At 41.6% G+C, this 22,671-nt stretch overlaps 1 protein-coding gene across 5 annotated transcripts in view; it reads left to right on the forward strand.

The window, feature by feature from the left end:
* TTC39C (tetratricopeptide repeat domain 39C) overlaps positions 1–22,604 on the forward strand; it is a 100,850-nt gene extending 78,246 nt beyond the window's left edge. For 2 of the 5 annotated variants that reach the window (XM_022586839.3, XM_089895009.1), the window contains 8 exons: positions 5,068–5,161; positions 7,490–7,597; positions 12,070–12,179; positions 13,194–13,317; positions 19,002–19,099; positions 20,228–20,332; positions 21,627–21,665; positions 22,217–22,604. In XM_022586839.3, coding sequence (XP_022442547.1) covers positions 5,068–5,161; positions 7,490–7,597; positions 12,070–12,179; positions 13,194–13,317; positions 19,002–19,099; positions 20,228–20,332; positions 21,627–21,665; positions 22,217–22,306 — 768 coding nt within the window. In that variant the 3' untranslated portion in view covers positions 22,307–22,604. Of the gene's footprint in view, positions 1–5,067; positions 5,162–7,489; positions 7,598–12,069; positions 12,180–13,193; positions 13,318–14,330; positions 14,656–15,563; positions 15,613–19,001; positions 19,100–19,348; positions 19,439–20,227; positions 20,333–21,626; positions 21,666–22,216 lie in introns of those variants that run through there. The other 3 variants (XR_002646503.3, XM_022586840.3, XR_016387607.1) reach the window with 3 other exon arrangements.
* Positions 22,605–22,671: the final 67 nt, after the last annotated feature.

Genomic DNA, 22,671 nt, shown 5'->3' on the forward strand with positions numbered 1-22,671 from the left:
CGGGGAACTAAAATCCTATAACATGTGTGGCCAAAAAAAAGGACTGAAGAGGATGAAGCAAACAAAACATAGTATAATAAGAAAAAAGTAACTGTTAAGGGAACAAAAACAAGTTAAATTAATATAAAAAGTATTAGTTACCTAAATCATTTATGTTTACCATATTGCTATATAAAAGATAACTCTCAGATCAGGATAAAAAAGACAAATCCAACAAACTAAATAAATATACAAGCTAACTAAAAAAATTTAAATGGTGATACAAAAGTAGAAAGTAAAAGAGTAGACAAAATATATCAGGCATACATAAATTTAAAAATTGACAGCAATGATAATTTAAAAATCGAGGGCAAAATGCATTAAATGGAACAAAGCTGGTTTAAAACTTTATGGTACTTGACAATTAAACTAACAGTCGTAAAATTATATATTCCTAAGAAATAGCATTTTTTTCTTAAACATAATAAGAAACTTGCAGAAACACAATTATGAGAAACTGACAACTCTTTCATTCTTAAAAAAATCTATTTTATAATAAAATAGTCTCTGAGTTTGCTGCTCAGTTTTGCTATAATCCTAATACTGCTCTAAAAAATAAACATTACTAATTAAAAACAAATCTGGAATTTCTCCCAGGGTTCTGAAATAATTTGTGAGAAGCTGAATTGCTACTTACGGCAAGTCTTGGTCCTAAAAGTTAGAAAACAATATTGTGATGTATTTCCCAGTGCTGTTAACAGGAGACAAGGCACCTATAGACAATACCTATGTTTTAAAGACAATGTACCTTTCCTAAGAGCATTTTATTCACATGAATTCATTTATTTCAGCATCCCTGAGAGTATAAACAAAAATTACTTCCTAAGGTCCAAAATTGTGTAGGTTATGAAGTTGGCGCTGAAATCTGGTACTACTGACCAGTATTTAACATTCTTCGTTATACTGTGTGCCCATTAAAAGAAAACATTTATATTACAGTAATTGAAACAAATGAATTATTCAGTTGGAAGGTATGGCTCTAGAGTGAGCTATTTATTTACGTAGTCCCAGAGCACAGAGAATATGAAAATACTTTCTGCCAGTCTACAAGTTCTGGCATTATTCTGACACCAGAACTTGCAGGGGAGAGCCCTAAACAAACCCCACTTCATTCTGAACGTAGAAATTCTAAATAAATATTAGCAAATCAAATCCAGCAACGTATTTCTTAAATGCCGTATTCCAACCTAGTAGGGCTTATTCCAAAAAGGCACTCGTGGTTCAGCCTCAGGAACTGTATCCCTGTTATCCGCTGCATTGAGGAAGTCATTGATAAAACCATTCCCTCCTATGAATAGATACCCAAATGGCATTTAATGAAATGCACTACCCAACCCAGATTTTAAAAACCAAACAAACGACTAGCAAATTAGAAAGGAAATCTCTCTATTTGGTAAAAATGGACATCTACTGAAAACGTGCAGCAAACTGTATTTCATGGTGCAACATTAAAACATCCTCTTTTTCATATTCTTTTATATACTGTATAATAACGTATACACATCGTTTGTATTAGCATAAACCAAGGATACGTGCTATGCTTGCTTAATATTCAGTATTTTAACTGGAGGTCCTACCCAATTACAATTGTCTGTTGTAAATGAAGAGACAGCACTATCGTTACTTGCAAATGGTTTGAATATCTCCCTGGAAAATCCGAGAGAAAAAGAGATTAAGAATTATAAAAATCCCTGAGTATAATAATGTGACATGTACAAAATCAACTTGAAAAAACCCACAGGTTTCCTACATACCAGCAACATTCACTTGGAGAATAAAATGGAGAAACAAATCCCTTTTGCATTTGCCACAAGTGTTATAAAATGCCTAAGAATACACCTATCAGGAAGTCCCGAGTAACTGGAAAAACACACAGTATCCCTGTAGTGACAGTGCTGTAGCTGTAAGTCCTGCTGATTTTAATTTGGCAGTAAATATGCTCCATTTAATTTGGCAAAGATTTGTGCTTTTATTCTTCATGGCTTCCTCTGGAAGCAGATAAAAGCTTGCCAACATTTTTTTCTCCTTTTACCAGCAAGGAGACTGAGCCTTCAAGTAGATTTTGTGACACAGTGTATCAGCGCACAGTTCATGAGACAAAAAGCCCGTATAGTAATAATTCTTGGTTTCATACTAATCCATTTGCTATATTCAGGGTATGTGTGTTTCTTTAAAAATTAAACTGGGAATCCAGTATCAAATTGAGGATAACCCTCTTTTCTCTACTGGGTTGTGGATGTTTTAATTTGTAACCATAAAGACTCCCACAGATCATTTTTATTCTGAATTGTTTTGGTGAAAAGGGAACTATATTTCCACTAATTTAATGGCTGTTCATTGTACTTCCTTAATGAGTGATCAGCCTAGAAGTAGAATTAGTTTTGTAGCTATGCTTGCTCCTGGGGTAACGCCTTTAAGCTCCGTAAGTGGTCTCAGTACTTCCCAGTTCTATTCAAGTGCTTGTGACACAAAGAGCCTGGAACTTTCTTCACAGTTTCATCTTTAAGGAAGTATACTGTTCTAGTTTCCCAAGGCTGTTGTAACAAATTATCACAAAGTTTATGGCTTAAAATGACAGAAATTTATTCTCTCACAATTCTGGAGTCCAGAAGTCCAAAATCAGTTTCTCTGGGCCCAAATCAAGGTAGTCAGCAGGGCAGCGCTCCCTCCGGAGGCTCTAGGGAAAGTCCATTCCTTGCCTCTTGCCTCTGGTGGCTGCCTGCATTCCTGGGCTTGCGGCCACATCACTCCAGTCTCTGCCTCCATCCTCTCACGTTGCCTTCTCCTCTGCTTATGTCAACCCTCTCTCTGCTTCCCTCTTGTAGGGATACTTGTTGATCGCATTTAACGCCCCCTGGATAATCTAGGGACTCTCCCTCATCTCCAGATTCTTAGCTTAATCACACTTGCATCCCTCTCCCTGAAGAAAGCATGCAGTTGGAGCAGAATTTGAATACTAGTCAATTACTAGCTCCCTGACCTTGACTGAGCACTTACAGTTGTTGAACATCAGTTTCTTCATCCGAAAATGGAACTAATGCATACCTATCTCAGAGTTTTTGAAAGGGTTAAGAGAAATAACGTTGATTCAAGTATTATTTGGCTTCTTTTCTTGCATTCAGAGCTTAGTTTTGACTCATCTTGGTGGCTTCAGAGTCCAGTTCCATCCTGGGCACCCAGTAGTTGCCTGATAAATGTTCACCAAGTAGTTTTCTATCCTCTGAAGGGCAGCGTGGTGTTGCACTGCCATGCACTGAACCCCAGCTGGGGTCAGCTTGGTAGTGATGTCCCATCTGGAAATATCCTGGGGGTGATAGTTGAATGCCATTAACTTGGGAAACTGGGGAGGTGCATGCAAAAGCAGAATCCCTAACCCTGTGGTTTCTGTGCAAATAGGCTAAATTGAATGCATGTGTGATGCAGGGAAAGCAGTATTGATCCAGAAAGGGGAAAGTTAGAAATGGGAGTAATGAGTGTCCAGATCCCTCTCCACACACACTTGCTTTTCATTAGAGATTGATTGAGCTTTTACCTTTGGTATCTGGCTGTGTGCTCCAGTGTAAATGTCTGACTTAAGAGCTGGAGGCCTGTTTCATTCCTGTGAGGTTCCCTTCAACTAGGTGTTGAGCTAGTTGAGAACAGGAATTAGTGATACAGTGATGTGTATCTTCCGTGGCTACCTTCTGTATCTTCCGAGCACTTGTGGGTGGTGATACAGGATTGAACGCTACAGTCTGAAACTTGCTGATAGCAGAGTGAAGTGTTACTGTGGGGCACGAACAGTTACTGGTCCAGCCATGGCCGTGGTTACTGAGTCATTTGGCTTCCAGAGTTCCTGAGTCAGACTGTCCTGCCAATCTCCTTGCTGACTCATCTGTGCCCTTTGTGGAGTCCTGGGGCCTCCTGCAGTGACCGTGCACCACTCAAGGAGCTGAGGAACCTGGTGGGTCTGGTCTCAGGGAAACCAGCAGCCCCTCTTCTAAGACCCTTCATGCCCCCAGCTTGGCTGCCCTGGGGGAGAAGAGGCAGCCAGGGTCCTTGGAAAGGGAGTCGCCTGGGAGCAGCAGAAGGAGGCACACAGGGAAGCACAGAGAGGAGGGCTGAGTGTAGGGCGGGAAGAGAGGCGCTGGCACCTGCGGGAGGGAGAAAGGAGCGCTCCTGGGCATGTGTCAGCGAGGGCAGGCTGTGTCGCATCTTTGGGACATTTAGGATTTATATTATTACTGATGCGTGATACTTAACGCCTGTCGTTGCTGTATTTACGGTTTAGTTTACCTCCCTTTTATCCTGATGGTGCCTTTTAGGTGCTCTTACCAGGTGCTTGTGGCATCAGATCAGCAGACTTTGAACGAGATCTTTCATGGAAGAAAACACTAAATGTATTTAACCAGGAAACGGTGGGACGGGCATTTGAGAGTCTACTGGGGTTCTGGACAGTGCTAGATGAATGCAAAAGTCGGAAGTGTAATCTGGACCCTCAGAGAATTTCTGAAGTGTTGAGAGAAGAGGGCTGATGACCAGAAGCATTCGGAGAACATCACCAAGTTGTGTGGTAGAGTGTGAGGGGCTCCCGGAACAGGGAGAGGCTGAGGCTGGGCTAATGGACTGGCCCTGGGCAGTAGTGACTACCAGTGTCTCTGGGCCCAGTGGGTGTATGCAGGAGGGTGAGATGCAGTCCCTCTCCTGTCGAGCTTACCTGTACCATGGAGCCAGATCAGCAAATCATTGTATTGATCACACACCAAGTTCTAGTGCACGTGTGCACAGAGACCGCTGTGGGAGAGGGTGGTGTGAGCCGAGCCCTCACTGGTGAGTCCTTCTGACCGAGCAGAAGGAGGAGTGGCCTGCGCTCTGTTCAGCTGACAACCATGTGAGGGGAAAGGGGGCGTTTTCCCAGAAACCTTTACATCGCCCTCTTCTCTACTGCTTAATCTGCTTGACTACCAAGGGAAAGGATGCTTTTGAACTAGGATGCTCGTAATGTTAATGACAGATCTTAGCCAGTAACTGTTGTCATTTTTTCCTTAGTGTCAAATCAACAGTGCCTTGACTTCCTTCCATACTGCTCTGGAACTTGCAGTAGACCAGAGAGAAATCCAACACGTGTGTCTGTATGAAATTGGTAAGTATCGAATGTCCGGTCCCTTGTCATTGAAATAGTATTAATGCAATAGCTCATGTCCAGCTGAACGTCCAGCTTCTTGTCCTGCGGTGTTAACGCATTCCTGTGCACGTTTTCATTGTTAATGCTCTTCAGTTTGTGTCTTTGTGAGATGCCTGCCGCCTTGTGTAATAATAGGACTTTGTTACCACAGCACAAGTAGTGGTACTTAATGAATTCTCATTACTTCTTTCTAATATTTTGCTCCTTATAACATTTAGATTCTAGGATGATAGGTAAACTTAAATTAATTGAGTAAAAACCATTTGTGAATATTTTATTGGACTGGATATTAGAATTCAGAACTGTTTTCTCTTCCCTCCCACCAATGTTTACCTGAGAAGAAAACTACGGCTTAGGAGAAAATTGGGCGCATAGATTCCAATTCCAGCTCTTCTGCCAGCTAACTTGGAGACCTCACCCTCGTAGTAGCCCCTGGAGCTCAGGCGCCTGCCCTGGGAGCAGCTGTGTAATTAAGATGAAATTAGCCGGATGAGCATCAGACAGGATGCCTGGCCACATATGTTAGCTGCTTCCTCCTGCTTCTCCCCTCCTGGAGGGGAATTTATAGACAGACTTGGAGGCATTTGTTTGCCACTTGCTTGCCTGCTGTAGACATAATTGTCTTCCTGAATCTTTTTTTAAAGAAGAGTGCAAACTAAAAGATTGAGAACTGCCCAATAATCAGTATTATGTTTTAAACGCCTGTTGTAGCTTAGGGAGTGGAGATGAGGTATGATCCAGTGGGAAATGTATTTTTCTGTAAACTCTGCTGGAGCTCTGGTTAGTAGCCATAATGTGGAATGGAATGTGAAACACATTATCAATGTGATGTTTTGAGTAAGACCAGGCATCTCTGATTTCACAACCGATGAAACAGTATAGGACTTGAAGGGACTAGCTTCGATGTCCTTTTATTTCTCTTGTTTAGGACACTGTTATCTTTTTTCTTGTAGTTTTATTGAGATACCTTTGATACGTAACATTGTATTTAAAGTGTACAACATGAAGATTTGATACCTGAATATATTGTGAAATGATTATGGTGGCCTTTTTTCGTGTGTGCACTGTTTCCGGTCTGTGGCAGGGTAGAATGTCAGAACGGAAGGAATCTTGGAAATATCGAAACCCAGAACTAAGGACTTCAGAAGGTTAACTCAGGGTTGGGGTGGGGGGAAGTGGGAATAGCAAAGTCAGGACTTGGCCTCCTTATTCAGCTGTGGTGCTGCCTCCCACCTCTGTTGCGGCGTTTAATTCAAATCTTATCCCAATGTCCATTTTAGGATGGAAAGAATTAGCCCCAATGTTTACTCTAAAATATGTCAACTTCATATCATATCCCATAGAATTTGACACTGAATTTTCTGGAAGTGTGGCTCCCCTTCATCCCTCTAGTTCAAATCGTAGGTCTAAGGTGACACGACTTCTTCATGGTGCAGCGGATAACAGAATTTTTTTATGGAGGCAAATCGTGGGCAGGAGAGAGCAATGGCCTTCGACCCTCAGTTCTTCCCTCTTACTAGCCGTGTGACCTTGAGCAAGTCCTGAAGCCTCTTCATGCCTTAGGCTTTCCCCTTGGGCAGGTGAGGACGCCGTCAGCCACCTTTCCAAGACTGCACTAGGATTAACAAGAACTACATCAGATGCCTGCCTGACACACAACAGGATGGCTCCGTGGATGGGAGATACCGTTACTAACAACGAGGGATAAAATTCCTTGTTTCCTTATTGCTGCTGCCCCCCCCCCCCACCCAGGATGCCACCCTAACAGTGTTTTGCTCTGGGAGAGGTGGGGTCCTTTCTCTGCCCCTGCAGAGGGAAGGGTGGCAAGTACTTGATTTCTCACTGGCTTCCTCTCCAATTCTCAGAAAAGGTTGCTAATTGACTGTGATCATAAATGCTCAGGTGAGCATCTGAGGCTTTTCGAGATGGTCACTGTGTATGTAATCTACTGGCATCGCTTCTTTCTTTGCGCCGGTGCCTGCTCTTGGGAGAGAAGAACCACCGTGCTTGGGTCGATCTCCAGCCGGGGGAGGCAAATTGGACGGTTTCCCTAGAAATTTTTACTTTCCTCCCTTCGAAACTGCTTCATTGGTTGTGAAATCAGAGATGCCTTGTGTACTCAAAACATCATATTGAAAATATTTATGAGGGAAAAGATACTTAGGAAGTTTTCAGGCTGTTGACGTGGAGCCCTCACAGAGAGTCAGCAGAATAAGACGTTTGTAATGTACAGATGGGCTGTACATATTACTTTAGGGTCCCGTACTAGAAATATCTCTTTCACAGGTTGGTGCAGCATGATAGAGCTGAATTTCAAGGATGCATTTGACTCCTTTGAGAGGCTAAAAAACGAGTCCCGGTGGTCCCAGTGCTATTACGCCTATTTAACTGCAGGTGAGTAGCCCACGGTCTGCACGGCCGCAGCGCGCCCTTCGCTGTCTCAGATTAGCCGACGTGCGTTGGCCGGTGGGAGAGTGATGGCAGAGGATGCAGAAGTTGTGTTCTTCACAGTTTCCCACAGCGTGTGTTGTTTTGGGCTACAAGTAAATAGCAGCTGAGGAGCAGCTCTCCCCAGCCCATCTGAACAGCGGGGTGGTTCGGCGCTGCACGCCCTGCCCCTCCCCACGTCCCCTCAGGGCTGGGTTTGGTCACATGCTGGGTCCTGGAAATGCTTATTGTGAGCTTTTTGTTTTTGTCCTAAACAGCCTCAACTTACCCTTACCACTCTCCTTTATTTTCTCAAATCTATTTTTGATTTATTAGGAATTTAAAGAATTTTAAAGAATTTAACATGTCTTTAAATCGTGTTAACGTCTTTGTTTAGATTGTTAGTGCCCTGGTTACAGAGTTGTACGGATTTTGAGTAGTCTGTTCCAACCTTGTTTTACTTATTAACCCTATTATAATTACAGTGTGATTTTGCAGAACACAAGGTAATTCAACACTGCATGTCATTATAGCAGAAACAACTGTAATGTCTGATAGGCATATCAGTGTGTATTGCCTTTTTACCCTTAAATGAAGAGATAGAGACATGCTGCCACCTGGTGGACAAAATAGCCGTCTGTGCCCTGAGCTACAATACATGAAGTGCTGTTGTGATGCAGAATGGTCCAGGTGGAGATTGAAGAGACCCAGGTAGTTGTACATTTTCTGCCTCTAACAATGAGCTCTCCTTACACACCCATATAAGTGATTCTTTTACTTAAAATTTAAGGCTAATCCAAACATTATTTTCAATATCTTCTTATTTCTCTGAATATTTGGATTTAACGAAACGTCTCCTGTCATTCCATCCCCTTAACTGGTCTCTTTAAAATAAGGTAGAATTAGAAGATGGTGACTAATGTATCTGTCCTGGATGTTCTGAAACTACAGTCCGTGAGCAGTCAGGACGGAAGGCCCTTATACTCACAGGCCTTCCTGCAAGCCCCGCAGGTATTAATCCGTTTTCTTATGGCTCTTATAGCTGATGTTTGAATAGGATTATTTTCAGTGTGCTTTTTCGGATACCTTAAGGGTTGGTTTACAGAACTCACAGGCATCTCAGATGAAAGTAGCAGGCTTGGTGTGCGCAGCACGTGGATGAAGGAAAACAGAGAGGCTGCAGCACCCCCCGGCAGTCGTTAGGGTGTAATGGGGCCACGTAGTCACTGTGGGCAACTGTTTCTTTTTAATCGTTGTTGAGCATAGACCGTGAAGAAACAATGGGACGGTGTGGCTGTGTAGAGGAGCATTTATTCTCCAGATCCTGGAGATCCCAGGATCATACCAGTGGTGGCAGGTGATAAAGCGTGAAAGGCTCTAGGCGCCACCTCTCCGCGGGGGCTTCGTGCAGATGACGTGTGAGGAGCTCCCCCTAAAGAGTACGTGGGGAGGGGAGGGGAGGTCACTGTCAAGCTCTCAGACAAGGCTCCTTGCAGGAGCTGTCATTTGAGTTGGCCCGAAGGACAGGTACGTGTTACAGGCAGCGTCGGAGAAAATGGGCATTCAGCGGCCAGAAACACTACCATTCGGGGCTTAGTTCCTTGTGCTTTCTTTTTTTATATTTATCTCTTTTTTTGTAAGAACATTTAAGTTCTACTCTCTTGGCAAATTTCAATTTTACGATACCGTATGATCACATATAGTCACCATGTTATACGTTAGATCTTCAGACCTTATTCATCTTATGGCTGAGAGGTTTCTTTTATTATGGTAAAATATACATAAAATGTATTTTAACCATTACAAAAAAATTTTTTTTTTGGCCGCACCACGCAGCTTACAGGATCTTAATTCCCCAACCAGAGATCGAACTCAGGCCCCCAGCAGAGAAAGCCCAGAATCCTAACCACTGGACCGCCGGGGAAGTCCCTATTTTAACCATGTTTAAGGGTGTGGTTCCGTGGCATTAAGTTCCTTCACAGCCATCACCACTGTCCAACTTCATTGTCCCAAACTGAAACTCTATGCTCATTACACAATAACTCCCCCCTCCCCAGCCACTAACAACCACTGCTCTACTTTCTGTCTGTGTGAATTGGATTATTCTAGGTAAGTGGACTTGATTGAAGCTGGTTTATTTCACTTAGCATAGTGCCCTCAAGGTTCATCCATATTGTAGTATGTGTCAGAATTTCATTCATTTTTAAGGCTGAATAATATTCCATTGTATGTACAGACCACGTTTTGTTTATCCGTTCATTGTCAGTGGATGCTTGGGTTGTTTCCACCCTTTGGCCATTGTGAGTCTTGCTGCTGTGGACACGGTTCTTTTTGAGACCCTGCTTTCAATTCTGTTGGGTATGTTACCCAGAAGAAGTTAACCGAAAAGCTTAGTCTTAATGGATGAGCCAAGCATCCTAAGTTCTGTGTAGGTCTCAGACTTAGGGTAAATCAGAGACACTCATGCTTTCAAACATCTGCGTCTTTTAAAGCAACTGTCTGTAACTGTACTGAGAGGAGGTGGTGTATATTCTTCAGGATCTGAGGTATTAGTGTTGTAGAACTGCAAAGGCGATTCAGATCCTGTTACCGTTGATGTTTATGACTCTCTTGTGTACCCACAGTTGCTCATTCTTTTTTTAATATTATGTGACTATATAATAATGTTATCAGTTATCTGAGGAGACCTCAGGCTAGGGGCAGCGGAAATTATTCTTTTTAATTGATCTACTGTGTGACCTCAGGCAAGACTTTTACTTTCCTGGACCTCTACATCCTCTGATCTATAATATATTGGAGTTGTTTTACAGAACGATCACTGAACTTCTTCCTGGTTTTGAAATGTTATAACCCAACCGATGAGGTCATTTTGGTCGGGTTCAGGCCACCACATCTGGAGCAGTGCTGCTCTTATAACTGGGGGTGATCTCTCCTTTTGAATATTCAGCCTAATCCCACTTATTCCCAGTAGAAATCTTCTGCCTTTCCCATCACCTTGATGACCTCAGCTTTCTGAAAACCTTGCTGCTTGTGCTTCTTTGACCCTTCCGTTAGCTGCCCATCCTCTGACATGCCATAGCCCTGTGCCTGGCTTGACCAAGCCCCAAAATGCGAGTATGGGACCACCCAGTTGTAGGACTACTCGAATAAAGAAGAAAGAACTAGCAAATCAATGGACATTCCAACTGGGGGTTGAAAAACGATATGTGGCAAAGACAAAAGCAACAAAAAGTTAACAGAAGTGAATTCATCTTCATGGGAGTTGAAAAGAGGACAACAAAGAGTAGTTGATAAAGTTCCTAGAAGGGATGGGACTGCAGCCTGGTGTGAAGTTTGGAGAAGGTAGCGAGCAGGTGAACCAAAGGAAATACGACTACGTCTCTGCCGGGGGCTCTGGGTGGGATGAAGATAGCATGCAGACCATCAAAATCTTACCCCCTCCAAGGCTCAGCTTGACTCTTAGTTCCTCAGAGCTGCCCTGATCACTCCAGAAAGAAACCATCCCTTCCCTTGTTGAGCTTTTCCAAAAGTACTTTGGTGCCAGGACTCCCAAGGCTCCCATCACTATATACATTGTAGCTCTGGACTGTGTGTCTACTCTCTCCAGCTGAAATTTAAGTTTCTTCTGGGTGTAAACGTGTGTATGTCTTCTTCACATTCTTCCTGGTGGCTGTAGGTGGTAGGTGCCCAGTAAACGTGTAGGACTAATCCATGACTTTCTTGCCAGGTGCAGGGGTATCCTTCTACTACCGTGAGGCTTTCACAGTCCTCCTGGCTCCTAAGTGTTCTTGCCTAGATTCCTTTTTCTTCCACTTTCCGAGTATGTGAGCTCTAAATGGACTGTAGTCTGTGATAATATCTGGGGGTTTTGTTAATGTTCAAGACTAGACTATCTCCCCCAAAGAGGACTTAGGACTGTAGTTTTCCCACCTGTCCCCCCCCCCCCACCGCCCCAAAGCTCAGGGAACCTAGCGCCAGGGAAATAGTTTTTTTTGTTTTGTTTATTTTGCGCTGCGTTGGGTCTTCGTTGCTGCATGCAGACTTTCTCTAGTCGGCGAGCAGGGGGCAACTCTTTGTTGCGTTGCCCAGGCTTCTTGTTGCGGAGCACGAGCCCTAGGCAAGCAGGCTCAGTAGTTGTAGCACAGGGGTTAGTTGCTCCGAGACCTGTAGGATCTTCCCGGACCAGGGATCGGGCCCGTGTCCGCTGCATTGGCAGGTGGATTCTTAACCACTGCGCCACCAGGGAAGTCCTGGGAAATAGTTGTTGAATCGGTGGAACGACGATCAGCAGGGTGGTGTAGTCCCATGTGTAACAGTCTTTAAAAATATTTGCTCCCATTTTTTCCTTTGGTAACGTTTTCCAAGTATCATCAACCTAGGTATCCGTTAGTGGCATTTTCCCCCTAATACTTAAGGATTACAACGATGGCTTCTCACAGTTTGTCAGGGAGCCACCGGTGATGTGGACGGGGCACAGATTGTCTTTAAAGAAGTTCAGAAACTCTTCAAAAGGAAGAACAATCAGATTGAACAGTTCTCAGTGAAAAAGGTATGTTGGAACCTGTTGATCTGGTGTGTCATTTATGATGGATATTTGCAACCATTGCCACCTTGGACAGTTTTTAAGAAATCATATGCGTAGCTGGCAACCTAATGCCATGCAAAATGCAGTTCACGACTGTGGAGAGAATTTACTCCCATGTCATTCTTCTGCTCTGAATGCAAAGTACTGTTTGGTTGCAGATCATTAAAGCAGTTGTTTCTTTGAATGGATAGAGACATTACAGATCCGGTGGAGCTCATGAGCCTCCAGAGAGGAAGAACATCTGTCTGAAGAGCTAGGTAGTCTCAGAAGAATGCAAATCAGCAGAACCTGGGCAAGAGATACAGGCTGTTAGTTCTCATATAGTGAAAGCATCACGTTCTGCCCTAATAAAAAACAAAAGTGTGCATCAAATATACCAGCAGAAGGGCCCAGGACTGTAGGGACAAAGCCCCTAATTTACTTCTGTACTTTTAAGAATACAGTTTAGCTGAATTACCATGGGTTACCTGACAACTTATATCCTGAATTTTCCATGTTTTTAGTTGTAAGTTTTTACTGAATGAACATTGAATGATTTAGTGTGAGTATAAACTAGATTGTAATGTGGAATGCCCCTGAGAGGACTGGGACTAATTAGAAAACTAAAACGTCAATAAGACCGTAACTAAAAGGCATCTAGGATTGCATCCTCCATATAAACCCATCAAGTTATTATTTGTCACCCAGCTTTTATAAATTTCTTTGACTTAGAATGAAACTAGATTCATTTCAGTTTAAAGTTTTCAAAATATATCCTGGATCTTGATAGTAGATTGAATTGAATAAGAGAAAGGCATATCTACCAATATATTAAAAACCAGAGAGCAAAATTTAGAGAGAAATTTTCATTTTTAACTTTGCGGGAGGGGACCGTTCACATCAGATATGAACCATGTATTTTTTAATGTCTCTGAAATATTTTTGTTATCTGAATTTGTTTTTTTTCTCATGTTGCCTAATCATTCCAACTGCTTGCAGGCAGAGAGATTTCGGAAACAAACCCCAACCAAAGCGCTGTGCGTGCTGGCGTCCATTGAAGTGTTGTACTTGTGGAAAGCCCTCCCCAACTGCTCCCTCCCCAACCTACAGAGGATGAGTCAAGGTAAAAAAAACAAAACAAAACTGTGCACGGCAGCTTGTTCCTTCAGTGTGTCACTAATCTCCTCTGATTCAGAGAGTACAAATCTGTCATTCTTGGACAAATGGTGCGATGGTTGAAAAAGTTCCGTCACTTAGGTGATGGAAGTAGGAGGCACTGGAAGGGACAGATGTACTTGCCTTGTCCGCAGTGTGTGACGATGCACACTGATCGTCAGGGTTGTTAATCCTAAAGCCATGCGGGTGGCTGGAAGCATATGTTTCCACCTGCCCCCCGCAATGAAACCTTTTTTCATATGGACATCCATTAAAATGCACAGATATTAAGCGTACATGCAGTTCAGTGAGTTTTGACAAATATATACACTGTGGCATCCACCCCATGATCAAGACACAGAACATTTCTTCCACCCGAGATTTCCCTTATGCCCCTTCTCAGTCAGGCCCCACCCATGGCAACCCCTGTTCTGATTTTTCTCTCCACAGATTATGTTTTAACTTCGTACAAGTGGAATCAGACAGTGTGTACTTTTTAGTGCGTGGCTTCATTTGTGCAGCCTAGTGTCTGTGACACCCACGTTGTATCTGTGTCAGTAGTTTGTTCCTCTCACTTGTTGAGTGGAATTCCATCGTATGGCTATACCTGTCCCACGATTTGTTTATTCCTTCTCCTACGGGACATTTTCTGGGTGTTTAGCGACCGTGCGTAAAGCTGCTACAAACATAAGTGTGCAACATAAGTGTACTGACCTTTTGTGTGGAATTACATACTGATTTCTCTTGAGTAGACACCAAGGAGTATAATTGGGAACCTACCTTTTTGATTCATATGTTTAAAAAATCATAAGACTATAAGTTATGGTAATAAAACCTTCATAAAGTCATTTTTATTATAGTTGTAGGAGAAGTTCATGGAGAGAATAAGTCTTTTAGTAAAATAAAGCTTTACTGTTTATTAAAGAAATATTGTGGGCTTCCCTGTTGGCACAGTGGTTAAGAATCTGCCTGCCAATGCAGGGGACACGGGTTCGAGCCCTGGTCCAGGAAGATCCCACATGCCGCGGAGCAGCTAAGCCCGTGCACCACAACTACTGAGCCTGCGCTCTAGAGCCCGAGAGCCACAACTACTGAGCCCGTGTGCCACAACTACTGAAGCTTGCATGCCTAGAGCCTGTGCTCCGCAACAAGAGAAGCCACCACAGTGAGAAGCCCGCACACCGCAACAGAGTAGCCCCGCTCGCAGCAGCTAGAGAAAGCCCGCGTGCAGCAACGAAGACCCAATGCAGCCAAAAATAAATAAAATAAAAATAAATTTTAAAAAAAAGAAACATTTCTTCTAAAGGTATAATGGCAGACATTTGAATGATATTTTATAGTCTGGCAGATTATTTCCTTTGCTCTTCACTGGAACCCAGGGAAGTAGAAAAGGCAGACAGCATTGTTGTGCCCATTTTATAATGAGGAAGGCAAGACTCGGAACAGTTAGGTGACTTGCCCAGCTCCCATAGGAGCAAGTGTCTCTGCTGCTGGTCTGAGGATGGCACATTGACTAGCAAAGCTTTCAGCTCTCTACACACAGCTTCATCTTCCTGGGAGCATGAAGATATTTAAACCATGCAGCTGGAAAAATGATTACATGGTGAGAGTGCTGTGTTAAAACACAGGGACTTCCTGGTGGCGCAGTGGTTAAGAATCCACCTGCCAATGCAGGGGACATGGGTTCGATCCCTGGTCCGGGAAGATCCCACATGCCGCGGAGCAACTAAGCCCGTGCGCCACAACTACTGAGCCTGTGCTCTAGAGCCCGCGAGCCACAACTACTGAAACCCGTGTGCCTAGAGCCCATGCTCCGCAACAAGAGAAGCCACTGCAATGAGAAGCCCACGCACCACAACGTAGTCCCCTCTCGCCATAACTGGAGAAAGCCCACGTGCAGCAACGAAGACCCAACACGGCCAAAAATAAATAAATAAATAAATTTAAACACACACACATACAGTTATCCCTGTGTATCTGTGGGGGATTGGTTCCAGGACCCCCTACACATACCAAAACCCGCGAATGTGCAAGTCCCTCATATAAAATGGTGTAGTATTTGCATATAACCTACATGCACTTTTCCATGTTTACGTTAAATCATCTCCAGATTACTTGTAATACCTGATATGATGTAAATGCTATATATATAGTTGCAAATACAATGTAAATAGTATGTAATTAGTTGCTTTCTGGAATTTTTTTTTTCCCCAGAATATTTTCGATCCACAGTTGGTTGCATCCGTGAATGCAGAACCCGTGGGTATGAAATGCCACTGACTGTTCATCCAAAAAGATGGTTTTATAGAAAGCAGTTACCTTTGGAAATGTAGTCTTATTCACATATATGCTGCTCTTTTCCAAAAGTGATTTAGTATTAATATTTTGGACTTATTCAAAACTAGTGGCTGTATAAAATTTGTCAGATTTCTTTGTAGTCACACTTGTTTTTGATCAAATATAGCGTTTTCCCTTGAATCACATACTTTTATCATCAGAATTCCCTGCAGATGCCTGTTGCTTATTTAAAAAAAAAAAAATGTTCCTTCTCAAAGGTCAAAAAATTGGTCAGTGTTGATATTCCAGAGCAAAGTAATGCAACTCCAAAAGAAATTGTGTGCAAAGGCCCTGTAATTAGGGTAAGTGTGTAACCCTCCTAAGGGAATTACTTGGAAGGAAACAGAATTTTCTCGGATGTTCAAGTTCTGCTCTGTTTAAAAAGATTCATAATTTTAAACCCATCCCTTGTTGTTGATGCAAGTCTGGAATATCTACCAATGTCTAACTCAAAAGACCAGTAAGGAATTTTAGGTATTCTTTTTTAAAAAAAATAAATTTATTTATTTATTTTATTTATTCATTTTTTAGTTTTTGGCTGCATTGGGTCTTCATTGCTGCTTGCGGGCTTTCTCTAGTTGCGGCCAGCGGGGGCTACTCTTCGTTGCAGTGCACGGGCTCTAGGTGTGCGGCCTTCAGTAGTTGTGGCATGCAGGCTCAGTAGTTGTGGTTTGCAGGCTCTAGAGCACAGGCTCAGTAGTTGTGGCTCATGGACTTAGTTGCTCTGCAGCATATGGTATCTTCCCAGACCAGGGCTCGAGCCCGTGTCCCCTGCATTGGCACGTGGATTCTTAACCACTGCACCACCAGGGAAGCCCCTTAGGTATTCTTTTTAATGCACAAGTGCAGGATCATGTGTTTAGAGATAATTAAAACAGACATGCAAATATAAAATGGTAATTGTCAGGCACACAAACGATCATCACTTAATGTGACTAAATATTCTCTGAGCTCCTTTCCAGCTGTCAAAATAAACAACAACGATGTGGCCCTGGGGCGGGAGGTGGGCTCTGGAGTGAATATGAGATAATTCTCTAGTATTTTTGCTAAAAATCCAGTTAAGAGAGCTGTTAATTAGATTATCTCATTCTCCAGTGTTAAGCAGTAATGATCCAAATCGACTCAGTCATATAGAAAACAGGTGAAGATCTTTGTAGAGAAATAGTTAAGTTCCAGGAGAAAAAAACCCACCTGATCGTGGGTGATAGAGGTCATCTGCATTGATTACACTCTTCCCATCAGGCCCACACAGCTTTGTGCACTCAGCTTATGACAGTCCCTGTCTGTGACTCCCTGCATCAGCAGAGCTAGCTGGATTCTTATATCCTTGTCTTGTAATTTCATTCATTCCCTTCCTCACCCACCTGCCCGTCTCCACTGCATGCTTCCTCTGCGTTTTAAGGATGTCACCGTGTATTCTCAGCACAGCAGTCAGAGTGCTCCTATTAAAACCTAAGTCATGTGGTGGTGGTTCACTTCTGAGACCTTCTGTGGCCTCATCTTATTCAAAGTAAAAGTCTGGATCCATTGAGTGGCCTACGGTCTGTACACATGCCCCCACTGCCATTGCCTCTCACCACGCTTCCTCCCGCTCACCAGGCTCCAGCCGCACTCCTTACTGATCTTGAACACACCAGGCACATGCAGTCCTTAGTGCCTTTGCACTTGCTGTTCTCTGGCTTCAAAAGCTCTTCCCACAAATATCCACATGGCTCCTTCACTCATTTTCTTCAGGTCTTTACCCACCTGTGGCTTTTTCAATGGGCCTTAACCTGTACCTTTCCGACACACATGCATACCGCTATCCCCTTTCCTGTCTTTATTTTTTACCTTAGTGTGTACACTTCCTTAATACACTTATTTTACCTATCTGTCTTTTGTGCTCTCTCTCTCCTCCACAAAATGTTAGTTTCCTAAGGGCAGGAATTTTTTTCTCTTTGGTCACTGCTGTCATATAGTAGTTGCTCAATAAATATTGAATGAATGAGTAGAATTAGTGAATGAATGAGGGGATGAAGGAAGTACATTCCCCTTTCCTTAACACTGCCACTGCCGTAATATCTTTTGAGTACTTTTTCTGTGGAGGTATTTTCAGCCTAGGTTTTTGAGGCACCTCCTGCTTCTGTAGGTTTAGACTCTTCTTCACATTTACCTCTTTGCCAGTCTACCCAGCTCTTCCAATAACTTCCAAAACTTTTTCTGGAACCTTGAGCGCTCTCGCTCACGCGCGCTCTCTCTCTCTCTCTCTCTCTCTCTCTCTCTCTCTCTCTCTCTCTCCCTACATATACACATACACACACACATGTACATATATACATGTACATACATTTGTGTGTGATATACATGTGTGTATGTGTGCACATATATATTGTATGTGTATGTTTCTATAAAATCTTTTCAAATCTCAGTATCTTTATTGGTTCATAGAAGTAATTACCATTTTTCCTCCTGTATTAGCTCCACTCTGTTTCCAATTTCCACTCTTCTCATTTCCTTGGAAAACTTCCATGTTATCCTCCCAGCATGTGTGCCCATCCTCCGCAGTAGATGTCAGGCTTCTCGAAGTGGAGGGGTCAAGTCTGATGCCCTCTCAGAGACTGGTGCAGTACCTCCTACAAACATGTGAAGGTGCTCATTGCATGGTTTTTTGAATTAATATGATGCAATTGAAAGATACCAATAGACTTTAGCAGTTTTAGATTCAAGCAAAATTGGACAGGACAGAGAGTTCCTACACACCTCAAACCTCCCCCCCGCCATGTGTACCCACACAGCCTCTCCAACCATTAACATCCCCCCTGTTGCGGTGCATTTGTTAAAACTGATGAAGCAACACTGGCACAGCATTCTCACCGGAAGTCCGTAATTTACATTAGAGTGTATGCTTTGTTTCGTACATTCTATGGGATCTGACAAATGTATCGTGACATGTATCCGCTCTTACAGATAGTATGATACAGAATAGTTTCACTGGCCTGAAAATCCCCTGTGCTCTACCTTCCAGACCTCTGGCAACTCACCACAGTTTTGCCTTTTCCGGAACGTCATGTAGTTGCAGTTGTACAGTATGCAGCCTTTTCACATTGGCTTCTTTGACCTAGTAATAATATGATGCAATTTTGAGCCTTCTTGGCACCATGAAGTTTGATATCTTTGTCTTTCTTTGACTAAAGATACTCACTAATGGATGAGGAAGGGAAACCTTCTCAGTTTGAACTTGAATACGTTGCTGAACAATGAAATGCTTAACTCTTGATGATATTTAAGGAATTAAGTGAACGTATTTCCTTCCTGCTGTTTTCGCTTCTCTTTAAGCTTGCCATGAAGTGGATGATTCATCTGTCGTTGGATTAAAGTATTTGTTTCTTGGTGCCATACACAAATGTCTAGGGAACTCAGAAGATGCTGTCCAGGTAAACTGTTCATGTGGTGTCATGGCTAAGGAAACTAAACTGTGAAAACCTACATATATGCTTGGGAATAAGAAAAAGGAGAAAGCATTACATAAAGCTAATCTCCCACTGCAGTGAGTTTCATCCACTTTATTTGATTACGGTCATCTTCTCAGATGCCAGAAGTTGATGACGGTTCATACTAGTTTTTAATGTGACTTCAGAGCCTTAGAATACTTCTTCACCTATGGGCTTCTTTTCTGGCACTAGCTGTTTATCAAAGATGACAGCCTCAATTGGAGGAGGAAGAAATGAGGAGGCAGACAATTTTGAAGGAGCAGAGTGAAGCCTCCTAGCTAGGTAAATACAAATATGATCAGGCATGTCAGCCTGTGTCCACTTTTCCTCCCTCTATAACTGCAGATTATTGACGCATTACTGAGGTGAGGTCTAGAAAGTTGTTAGCTTAAGATATTCTGCGAACGTACTCTATGAAAAAGAACCATTCATTATCTTCAAATGTAGTTGGAGAGATTTTTCTGAGTTTTTTGTTTGGTTGTTTTTTTTTTTTAACATACATCCAGGTGTTATTTTGATTATTCTTTGAGAGAGTCATGTACTGTAGTAACAGACTTCGGCTTTTAAATCCTAGGGTGTTGATACACTTGTATTATAATTTAAAATTAATTTTCAGTGTGGGGTATAATAGCTATTACACAGCTCTAAATAGCTTATTTTAGGTCATATGCTTAAGTATCAGTAAGATACAGTCAAGACACCTGTCAAGAGATGGTTCTTGGCTTGTTTACTTTCTGTCTTAAATATTAAAATGGAATGTTCCGATTTGGAGATGCAGATAAAGATGTTCTCTGCAATAAAGTCAAAAGAGGCTGGTGTGTCAACCGGGAAAATAAATAGCACAGATTGGGCTGACTGATGGGTAACATATACTGGCGCAAGTTCACCAGACAGGTATGTAAAGGACTTATAAGATATGGATGAGAATAAATGGGAAGGAACAAAGATGCAGAAAAGGAGAAAATCTGATACAGAATAGATATGCTCCTAAAGATGTGATGAGGCTTAAGGAGGAAAATGAGCCTAAGTAGAGAAATGAATTAATTCCAAAAATATTCGTATTACTTTCAGTTCTTTCAGCGAGCTGTTAAAGATGAGTTGTGTCGTCAGAATAACTTATATGTTCAGCCATATGCTTGCTATGAACTTGGCTGTCTTCTGTTAGACAAACCAGAGGTAAGATCTTATCTCTTTTCTTAAATTATGCTCATCAGCAAAACTGTGCAAGTGAACAGGCATAAAACATCCTTCATTTAAAGTAAGTTGATTGAACATAGTGTTTTTTTGTTTTGTTTTCCTTGATTTCACATAGGATGAATCCAAGAAGCTATTAATCCTATCTCACTGTGTTTAAGGAGGTAATCTCTTCCCTGGAATTAGAATGATAAATGTAACTTTGGGGACAAAAATTCATTTGGGGCAAAATCATTGCCTTTTCTAGAGTGGTCTGGTATGATGTAATGTGGTTTATTCAGAGAACAGAATTGCATTGTGATTCTAGCTCCGCCGTTTATTTTTATTTAGTGTATGATATGGTTAAGTTATTTAACCACATACCTTCTTCCTAATCTGTAAAACAGGATAAAAAATACCTCCCTTGCCAATTCAATAATGATTGTAGTGAGAATAAATGAGGATGGTGTGTAAAATTTTTAGAATACCCTATAAGTTTGACGGTCATCATTAAGATGCATATTTTTAAGCACAGTGGGGCAGTTTTTTTAAAAGTGAATTTTAATAATGCTGGATTTGCTTGGTACCTTCTTTTAGAAGCTCAGTTACATACTATTGACTGTATAAAATTAGAATTTTCAGTAAATTCAAGTCAGCCTTCAAATATATGCACTTTTTAAAAGTTGAGCTAAATCAACAGAAATATTCTAGCCTAATCCTTAAATATGTAGCTTATCTTGCCAAAGATAGGCTGTTAATTGGTAACTCTTTTCATTTGAATTTCTAATTTTACCAAAATAGAAAATGCAATTTTTATGAATTTTGGTAGAAACTTCTAACACCATATTCTTTAAGGAAATTTTTACTCTTAATGCAGCATTAAAATATATACATAAACTACAAGAAGACTGGTCTGTCTCTTGAAAAATGAAGTTGATATTCTCAATCAGTAATGCCTTCAAAAAAACTTACTGACTTCAAATAAACTTAAATTATCATCAATTTTGGGTTTTTTAGTAAGATCTTAAACTATTATACTCTTCTAAAGTATGACAGCCCTTTATAAAATAATAATGAAGATTATGAAAAATTATTTATCAAGTAATGCCTTAATGTAAACATGTAAACAGCATTATATTAAAGAAAAATTGAGTCAGTATGCTTGAATGAGCATTTGACTCCCCTCTATGTCACTGTGAATTTTTTGAATTAATATATCTTCCTATTATAACATTTTCTGCTTGAGTGTATATAAATATAGATGTTAAGAGATAATGTGTTTTTCTTACATTCATAGACTGTAGGAAGAGGCAGAAGTCTCCTTCTTCAAGCAAAGGTAAAAATGCCTAAAAATGCTCAATCTCTCTCTTTCCAGTGACCCTTCTTATCCTCTGTAGTGTACTCTGGAGTCTGAATTCAAGAAATTTTGTGAAATGATTGTCTTGGTTGGTATTTCTGGAGGGGAAACTGATAACTGAATCAATGAGCAGTTGATTTTTAAGTGAAATTACACATGAAGCTCCTATGAAATTGCTCATCCTGCTTTATAAAAACTCTTCTCATTTGAGTGGGAAAATAACTGTTGATTTCATAACTGTGTTCTTGAGTTAAGAAGTTCTAACAGCAACTTCCACTGAGCCCAGGTTAAGACTGCTGTCCCAGGAATAACATGAGGGAAATTTTCCAAAGACAGCATTAATAATGCTCAGTTGACATTTTAAAAATGGACACCAAGCTTGAGGTTTGGGAAATAAGAAAAATCAAGTGAATGCGAAACCTTTGTTAGGAGTGTAAGGAATCTTACTTGGGGCAGTACAAAGTTTGGTGTGATTAATACTGTAGTATTACAGACAGCTTAGCTAATACTCTCTTTCTCTTGTCTTTCAGGAGGATTTCTCTGGCTACGACTTTGAAAACAGATTGCACGTCCGCATCCATGCTGCTCTGGCTTCGATGAGGGAATTGGTTCCTCAGTGACAGACCCGAAGTTCCCACTCTGTCCCTCCCCACACAGGTTCTGCACTTTAAAAGTAGAGGACACAGCTCTTATGAAGATCAGCTTTTCTTCTGAAAACCACCTGGGCCTGGGACACATTTTCTCAGTTAGGTTGATGTATTAAAGATCTCCTCTTTTAAACACATAGCTAAAAAGTAATAATGATGATGATAATAGTAATAATAACTAACCACCTGGGGAGAGGGTTAAGTGACCTTGTTCAAACATTTTAGTTTTGTGATTTATTATTTTTTAAATAAAATTCAACTAAATATTCAACCTGCAATCTTGTAGGAATGCCTACTTGAAGCACACATCTGACTGGGTAACACTAAGAGGTACCTGT

The sequence above is a fragment of the Delphinapterus leucas genome, chromosome 14, assembly GCF_059928025.1.
Source record: "Delphinapterus leucas isolate spDelLeu-1000000601 "Yukka" chromosome 14, BTC_Dleu_Yukka2, whole genome shotgun sequence".
Classification (NCBI taxonomy): Eukaryota; Metazoa; Chordata; class Mammalia; order Artiodactyla; family Monodontidae; genus Delphinapterus; species Delphinapterus leucas.